Genomic DNA, 9,593 nt, shown 5'->3' on the forward strand with positions numbered 1-9,593 from the left:
TCAACCAGTCCTTTTCTCATAAGCAGGGGGAAAAAAAAAAAAAAAAAAAAAAAAAGAGGTATCAACAGAAAGCCACAGAATTACAGGGATCAACAATAGGAAAGAAAAGAGGAAAAAATATGGGCTAGGATAAGAAAAGGATGTGAGGAAAAATAAAAGAGAGCGGATATATAAATTTCTCTTTATCAAATACAAAGGCTTGATAAAAAAAAAGAGAGAAAAAAATTGTTCTAGAACTGTTCTAGAAAACATGAAGATACTTTTCTGTAAAACAGACGAAGCTTGAATCTACTTAAATTTCGTGACACTCACCAGAATAGAGAAATTGAAACAAAGGAAAGTTAGCCATTTTAATCACAAAACCAGGTTATAATGAGCTTCCCACTTCACAGTTGAAGTAAGACTTTGGTACAATAAGTGCAAGTTATTTCAGTGCTATTCTGTACTTATTGTCATTTAATAAAAGCCATGGATAACCTTATATCCTTTTGCTACAAGTCGCCGTACGTGGACAAACAGTCTGTGACTTGGTATACTGGCAGTCATAAAGTTATGATCCTGATGACAATAAATGTTTAATTCTTTAGCTGCAATCTGTAAAGTACAAGAAGAAGTGTCAGCCAATAGTTCAAAATGCAATACAAGAGCTCATCTCTATGACAACACTGATGTACAACTACAATTAAAAGCCCAGTGTCAAAAGGAAAATGCCCAGAGAGCTGGGCCCCTCCACTGTCCTGTCCCAGCGTGTTGTCACAAACAGGGGCTTCAGTATCACAGACCTCACATGTCAGATTATTAGGCTGCACCTTGATCTTTACCACCGTGAGATAAACTACCTACACCGCACACAAGGATTCTGCAACACACCTCAACAAAGGGTCAAATAATTTCCACAACACTAAAAATGCAGAAAGAATGGAGTTATCTTAATTGTGGTTATAAAGATGGTATTAAGCTACCTAATCAATTAAAATACTGAAAAATCAGTATCAAACAGCAGTGGAAACTAAATACTTCATAGAAGAAGAGTAACAACGCTTGTTAAAATGTGACATTATAATGTATGATTTGTATTTGCCTTTTTGCCCCTTGGCAAAAAGGTAGGTGTTCACCGACTAGGGAAACTGGTTTTAAGCAGAAACTGCAGTCAAACACTGAATTGTGTCCCTGGATAGCATATTTCTATTTCTGGACTGTGAGTGCACCAGCAAACGAGTAGGCAAATTACACAGTACAAATCTGATCAGGAAAATTAATTCCCAGTAACTAAGCAAAGTTTCTTGCTCGTCTTGAGTGTGGAAACAGCACAGATCAGAGGTTTTAGGAGTGATTTTGGGACGGATCATGAAAAAACTCATTATGAACCATTTATGAACTGTCACTTTAAAACCATGCTTGTTACAAAGTACTTTCCAATTCCTACAGATCTGGCATGTGTATGTGCCACATCTGAACATGCATCCAAGATGCTCTTCTGCACCCAGGCTATACCAGGTATACTCATCTACTTTTACACCACTTGTTCCACTGTCATCCAAACTGAAATACTGCCAGTAGAATTTTGGGCCATGATAGAGAATTCACCTCTGAAAGTTTTTCAACTTCAACACAGACAAGTAATTACTCTAGGAACTCATCTTAAGTTCTCAATATGCAGGACAGCAAGCACTACTGTATGATTACAAAGTAATAAATGCTATTTTGGTAAAAACTGTATGCGTAGTGGATTGTCTTCAGTTTAAGCATGCAGAGATTCTCCATCTTGATTTCGAGTATTAAAAAAACCCCATGAAGTTTATGCCCTCCAAACACCTTCATTCTGGAGGTCATATACCTAGTATAACACTAACATAATGCAAGTATCTTTCCATAACCCAGGCAAAAATTACCTCTGCATCTTCTCCAAAGAAGCGGTATTTGTATCCACATTCCACACACAAAACAGCATCTTTATACTGTTTCTTCATTTCTATGAATTGAAGTTCTAGTGGAGTGTAAATACTTTTGGTTCTCTTATTAAGATTTGTATCTGAAGTATTTTGAGTACTGTCGTAAGACTTAAAAGATGCAGAAAACTGACTAAGATCACAGCGTAACTCCTCCTGTAAATAAAATAGAGAAAAGTATAGTTAGGAATCATCTAATAAATCATTGTCCCTGCAGATCTTGACTCACTTTGACCATAGAGCTGTTCCTGCAGCAAACAGCCCCAAGAACTGCAGCAAAACTATTAAAGTAGGACATACAGAATACAGTTTATTTGGAATTAAAAGGAATTAAAGCCATGAAAGGCAAAGGTTTTTCATCAATTAGTCAGCTTGCTTTACAACAGTTCTCAGACATCTCAGCTGAAATCAGATCCCTACTGTATCACGAGCTTTGAAAACACAGATCCAGAGACATGCAGGCTGCAAAGACTGGGCAGTCTAAACTGGCAGGATATAAAAATAAGGATGAATTACCACTCCAATTTACAGATGAGAAACTGCAGCGCAGAGAGATTAACGATGTTCCAAAAATCCACAGTAAATCAAGAAACAAAACAATTCAATACAAGTCTCAGTTCACTGTCTCAAGCCCCAAAACCATATTTCTTCTCCAGTCTGCCCTTCCTACATAAGCTCAGCAAACCTCCCAGAATAATTTATTCTTAAACACAGAAAATCTATATTATAGTTTCTAAAACTCGTAAGAGTTAAGGCTTTGAGCCCACTCTCTGAGGTTTATCATTTGCAACAACATTATGTTGCCTATCCTAGCCAAGCAACTTCAGCTCTACAACTTTGTTCTGTTCCATATGGTAAGCAGGGTGATGGATTCAGTCTTTTAGAAGTGCAGTGAACAACACTGGTAAGGTGCGCTTCAGTTACAGTGAAGTTCCTCCTCACTTATATCACAATATCAAGTACTCAAAAAATTGGTTAAAAAAAAAAATACCCTCCAACAACACCCTCCACAAGCTTTTAAAGCCTATGACTATACAAAACACAATCGATGAGTTTGTGCTCTGAGTTTCTGTATCTGCAAATAACCCTGGTAAACTTCACTTTCTAACTGTCCCATCTAGATTACAAGGAACAACATCAGCAGACTGTTTAGAAGCAATGGTAATTCGGAGAAAAGAAAGAGATAGCACAAATCATACACTCTGGGTCATCAGAATGTACAAGGAATGCAGTCAGAAAACAACAGAGAAAAAAAGAACACTTAGCTGTATTGTTGACTCTGAATTGCAAAATTCCCAGAATTGCACACAGTCAAGGGATGAACCATTTAACAAGCAGACAACATAGCCCAGCACAAACAAAGCTGTACCACTCCTAGAACTCAGATGGCCCCAGGAGCTTAATGTCTCTACTGCAAAATCCTCAGTCCAAGGACTCAGCAGTCTTTGATCCAAGGTCTCCACCAGACCAGCACTATGATCTCATCTCCTTTCACAGAAAAAAATATTGTCAGAAGGCATGTGAAATAAGGTCATGAAAGAAAGTAAAAGAAGTAAAAACATACATGGAAGTTGAATTGTTGAGATGGCAGCAAGTAAGCAGCTCAAGAAATTTAGAAGAAAAGTACATTAAAAAAGTTATAAGTCTAAGAAAAAAGCAAGACATAAACATCTAAGATGAGCCATTCCAAGGAAGGCAGGCCAGCCCTTCCCCACCTGACTGCCTGGCCAGCACATACTCAGTAGGTGTCTTATAGAGAAAGATGACAGTCATGCTTTGTCAAGTGTGTCATGTGTCCTCACTATCTACTAAGTATAGTGAGAAAGAAATAATTGCTCTTTACTTTTAGTTTGCATAAATCTTGCTTACAGAGCCTCTCTGCACATGGTTAAAACTGACCTTCCTCGTGATCTAGGAAGGGAGAGTTAACAATCTTACAATCTGTGATCGACTGGACCCAGGTGCTGATTGGCAACAAGCATCGAAGTACATGAATATGCAGTGGCAATACTGCTATGAAAAGCACACCAGTGTTAACGCACTGGAAATCAGCTTTGGAATAGGAAGGCAGAAATACTGCACCTGTTGATACCTGAAAGATTAACAAACACATCTGTTGAAAGATAAAGAGAAACCTGAATTCTGCAGAAACAACCATCTTAGGCCCAGAGCTAGGTGGAAAGAGAATTGCACATGCCTTTGCTCAAAAAGCACCTACTTCTACTGTGGTTAGTGTAACACACATTTTTAACTGACAACTTGTGCCAGGCATATGCTTTTTCCAGTGTTACCAAAAAGAAGTCACTAAATACTCCTCATGCATGCTTCACATGTATGCATGTGTAAAACACATATATTTTATAATTTCAGCGTCTAGAATTGGTTCTCAAACATCTGTGAGACATGCTAAAGTATGATTTACAGATTAAACTGGGAGGGGCAGCATCTGGTGTCAATGTAACTGGATGGACTAAGGTTCAGAAATTAAGAAGTTCCAGACAGACAAGGGTTTGAAAAAAGAGGGACAGAGAAGGAATCAGTTTTCTGTGTTCTCCAACTGACCACACCTATATAATCTCAATCGCTCATCACAACAGAAACCTCTCGCCACAAACTGTTCACTTTACTATTCTTATTTTGATCTCCTGTTCACACAACCCAGACACCCCAGTTTAAGGTCATGGTCTTCACACAGGGAAGGTCAAATCAATTATACAACCTTTCATAAAACCTCCTTCCCTCAAAAAGCCACATGTAAAGCTTTGCTAAACAGCAGTTGAGTCCCTGTCCTGGTTTTGGCTGGGGATAGAGATCATTTTTCTTCTTAGTAGCTAGAATAGTACTGTGCTTTGGGTTCAGCGTGGGATTTGGTATGAGAAGAATGTTGATAATACACTGATGTTTATGGTTGTTGCCAGGAGATCAAGGACTCTCCAACTCCGCATGTCCTGCCTGTGCACAGGTGTACAAGAAGATGGGAGGGAGCACAGCCAGAGCACCAGACCCAAATCGGCCCATGGAATATTCCATATCAGTATATAGAGGAGAGTTGGCCAGGAAGGAGGGGATTCTCTCTTGCTTCCAGGATTGTGGTTTTGGGATTTTGGTTTTCTTCGTGAGTGCTAGCCAGGAACAGACTGGGTATCAGTCGGTGGGTGGTGAGCCATCGCATTGTGCATTACCTGATTGTACTTTCTATTATTGTTACTGTTTTATTTTATTTCAATTATTAAACTGTTTTTATCTCAAACTAAACATCTCCCTTTCCCCTCCAATTCTCTCTCCCCATCCCCCAGGAAGGGGAGGGGGAGTGAGCAGCTGTGTGGTGTTTGGCTGCTGGCTGGGTTTAAACCGTAACAGTCCCAATGCAACACCACCACAGTAAGCCATGAGATGCCTTTTAGGACCTGAATACTTCAACCTGAGCAAGCTGACCCCAAAACCCAACCCATCAACTAATGTTACTTAGCCACATAATTAAAGGAGGCGCAAAATACTATTACACTCTTATCAACTTGTATCATAGGTATACTAATGATAATTTTTCATGGGAGCTATCCACACCTTCTGCAGATGAAAAAAGCCCAGTGATACATTTAGTAGTTAAGATTTATTAGCAACTGAATTAAGCTACATCTTACTAACAATACTCAATCATGTTTTTGCAAAGAAAGCCTGTTAGGCATTTTACAGTCTGTATCAAATCTGACAGAACTGAAAGAAAGCTGAGCAAAGGGACACACTGAACATTTGTTACTATGCTGTTATAGGTTCTTCACAATAAGGTACACTGCCAGTGTTTCTGCCCTCTCATTACTGCTTTTTTCAATGATACCACCGAAGAGCTATGAGAGGCATTCTGCTCACCATGCTAAGAGTTCCAGGAAAGCATCCGTACATAAACACTGGTCTACTGGGTACTGCTGCACTGTTTCATGACAGAATGCACAAACACAAAAGGACTTTTGTGGAAAAGATTGCCTTTTGAAACCATAAAAAGTAATCTATGCAGCACTGGACCAAATCTCTACTTACCTTCTGAGCAACCTTTGGGCTAGTGTCCCGAGACTGAAGAGGGTTTTTCAATTCTGAACTTGTTCCAGTAATACCAGGACATTTTTCCGAAGTCAGAGATTCTTTCTTCTGAAAACTATCCTCCCGGACTCTGCTACACTGCTGGTCTGAATCACTGCAGAATTCCCTCAGTCTGTCTAGAGTTTGCAAACATATACGAGGCTTTTCACACTTCTGAGGTTCTTCAGTAAAAACATACAACAAAAACATATTAGCAACTTTTTCTACAACAGAATGTCTACTAGAATAACATCAGTAAGCAGAGAACACAAACATTTTGCTCTGTCTCTCTCTCCCCTACATTCCTTCTCCTTTCCCACCGCAGTATTTCTGCCAGCCTGACAGAATCATGCATGCAATCAGCTCAGTTAACTTCCCTGGAAAATCAGTACTCCTCACTGGTATGCTTCTTCATACATGGGAAAATAAGTACAATTATTTTCTGGACTGCTAACTGCAAAGACACAAAATTAGCCAAGAATATTGGAAGATGAGTAGTATTTTTTCAGTACGGATTTGAAGCAGACAGTATTGCTAGCTGATGGTGTCTAAATGATACTTCAAATCGTCACACCCACAAAACTGAATATAATTCCCTCCCTAAAAAAAACTATAGAGGCTAATTCCTTTCAATGAAGTGTAGGTGTAATGAACTTTATATTCACTGCTTGTTTTTCTACTAGCATCAGTAATTTGTTAAATTCTCAGTTCAAAGCCAGATGGAGCACAGGCATTTTCAATGTCATTAAGTGGCTGTCATTTCACAGTCAAGATCACTGCATTATAACTATTTACTTTGAAGTAGAATTTGGGTATCCCAGTCACAGGCCAGATTTCACAGAGCTGCGAGGTGTCAGTCACACCTCAACCTGAGTCTAAAAGACAGACTGTTAAACCACAGAAAGGTAAGTTGCAGCATTTCTGTCTGGGCATCTGGACTTCACTGACTGAACAAACTGTTAAAGCTGAGCCTACTGAAGGGGATTTGCAGAGTAATTCTGAAGCAAGACTCAAATACCTGGTTTCTGAGACACAGAAAGGTGCTTTAACAGTACAGCTAGTATGCTCACAATGGCTCTTCAGAGATGTATCTTACACTCAAGATGCAGTTACTAAAGTATCCACTGACAAATTTTTTTACATTGGACAATGAAGAACTATTTATTGGGTATAAATGCTTGAAGGCTCATTTACACTAAACTCACTTTTATCCTGAGTCTTCAGTGGATTACAGATGTCTTCTAGAGTAACTTGTCGTGCCTTGGTCTTCTTTTCACAGGGTTCATTGCTTTCAGTTGATGTTCTCCTTTTTGCACCAAATTCAGAAGCCTGAAACATAAATTAAACGAAGAAGTTCAGTTCATTTTTCTCTTTGGCATCCCCTATAAAAGACAATAATGCACCCAAGGATTTCATAAAGAGATAATGCAAAATGCAAAGTTCATTGACAATATATAAAATCCCTAACTATTTTACCTATCTACATATTGTGTTTATAAAATAGTTCTTGTAACGTTCAAGGCTACAAAAGGAAGAAAAATAGTGCATCCTGGGAACAAATTGGCTGTTGTGCCAGAAAAGAAACACCTGCAGCTACCATGGCTTCCAAAGGCAGCTTAGAGGTACCTCTCTAGCAGAGAACTAAACCAGCACTTAACAGACTTTCCCATCATACTACACGCTACCACCGTGTGCCTGAATCGGATTGCTTCTGCAAATCCTCATTCCCACAGTTCAGAGCCCTCTTCTTGACAGATACTGGATATTTGCCTTGGAGAGGCACTACTTCCTATGGCCTACATCCTGATGATGAAAGAGTATCTTTTCCACACCATCCTAGAAGTGTCAACCCAGACTTAAAAAATTTTGCTAAACTATCCATAAACACCTAGCTAGCACCATACTGGGTTTATATAGAATACAGTACTTTCAAGCATTGCTCCTTACATGGCTTTTGACACGTGCACTTTTAGCACTTTGTAAACAGAAAATCCGTCCATTTATGTTGTTTCATCAGTGATGCACTCTTTGACAGAATGCAAGAACTATGACTAAATATAAAGAGGTAACTTGAAACTGCAACAATGTATAAACACACTACCATTTCACTTTGCAGATAAACACAACAGCTTGTATCCCCGTTTCATATGGTCATCTTAGATGGTTTAAAGTGTACTACTGAGGAAATTCAATCTCCTTATAACTAAGCAGGAACTTCACCCTCAGCAACTAAGTCCGTAACATCTATCACAGAATCACAGAATTGTCTAGGTTGGAAACGACCTTGAAGATCATCCAGTCCAACCATCAACCCAACATTAACAGTTCCCAACTACACCAGATCCCTCAGCGCTATGTCAACCTGACTCTTAAACACCTCCAGGGATGGGGATTCCACCACCTCCCTGGGCAGCCCATTCCAATGCCTAACAACCCCTTCTGGAAAGAAATACTTCCTAGTATCTAGTCTAAACCTTCCCTGGTGCATCTACATAATGTATCCGCATGCACAGCCCACATGAGCAGCAAAGAGCTTCCCTTCTGAGTCCACTATTATATACCACCAGATTAACACTAATTAGGAAGCAGTTTTTCTGATGAACAGAAAGCGTTAATCACACTTTTCAAAATATATTTGGACCAAAGATAACCAAAAAAGGTGAACTTGAGACACAGGTGAAAAAAAGCATACACCTTTCCAGGGCTGGAAGCATTAACTACAGGGAGAGTGGAAAATACAAACTCAGAATGAAATCCCATTGCTTAAGAGACTGCATTTTTTTTCCAGTGGGGACATGGAGAGACTGCTGGATCACTGCAGGCCCTCTTGGCCCTGCAGCTGACAGCAGACTAAGGGTCACCCGAGTTCCATGACCTGGGCCACCAGCTTGACCCGCTGCATGCCAAGAGACAGAACCTGTGCCAGAAGGTCCAACACTACTGGGAGGGAGAGAAGCCGCTGTGGCACAAACTGGCACGCTGGCTTTGCCAAGCTCACCCACGTCAAGCTTCAGCTCCTACAAAATGGGCATATCCCGACTGTTTCCTGTAAGACGAGGTATCGCTGCCCTGTGTTACACAAGGCAAAGCTGCTACCGCCAGCTCCGGTAACTGGAAGGCCCTGCCCGCCGGCGGGGAGCCGCAGGGCATCCCTTGGTGCAGCAGGGCCGCGGCCAGCTCTGCCCATCCCTTCTGACATAACTTTCTGACACGGGGTAACCAGACAGGCCCGAGGACCCTCCGACACCACCAAGAGAGGTCCCGCAGGCCCTCTGCGGCCCGGCCCGCGCCCTCCGGGCGCTCTGAGCGAGCCCCAACCGCCGCCACCGCCCCGGGCGCACCGTCTGCTGGGCGGCACCCTGCTCCCCGCCGCTCCCCGCCGCTCCGAAGAACCTGCTCAGCACCAGCTGCTGCCCCCCGCCGCCGCGTTCCCGCCGCCGCCCCCGCAGCATGGCGATGGCAGCCCCCAGGCCGAGGTCGCGGTCGCCGGCACCACCTTCCTTGCCGGATGCGAGGGGCGGGCGCGGGGCGGGGCCGCAGGGGAAGCGCCTCTGCCCGCTGGTGCGCTGC

The 9,593-nt window shown here is 41.6% G+C and overlaps 1 protein-coding gene across 1 annotated transcript in view; it reads right to left on the reverse strand.

The window, feature by feature from the left end:
- MSH3 (mutS homolog 3) overlaps nt 1–9,585 on the reverse strand; it is a 115,381-nt gene extending 105,796 nt beyond the window's left edge. The window contains exons 1-5 of the mRNA XM_074813809.1: nt 9,365–9,585; nt 7,229–7,352; nt 5,985–6,205; nt 1,893–2,105; nt 478–594 (exon numbers count right to left, since the gene is read on the reverse strand). Of these exons, the coding sequence (XP_074669910.1) occupies nt 478–594; nt 1,893–2,105; nt 5,985–6,205; nt 7,229–7,352; nt 9,365–9,475 (786 nt within the window). The 5' untranslated portion in view covers nt 9,476–9,585. The remainder of the gene's footprint in view (nt 1–477; nt 595–1,892; nt 2,106–5,984; nt 6,206–7,228; nt 7,353–9,364) is intronic.
- Between the last annotated feature and the right edge of the window lie 8 nt (nt 9,586–9,593).

The sequence above is a fragment of the Strix aluco genome, chromosome Z, assembly GCF_031877795.1.
Source record: "Strix aluco isolate bStrAlu1 chromosome Z, bStrAlu1.hap1, whole genome shotgun sequence".
NCBI classification, from domain to species: Eukaryota; Metazoa; Chordata; class Aves; order Strigiformes; family Strigidae; genus Strix; species Strix aluco.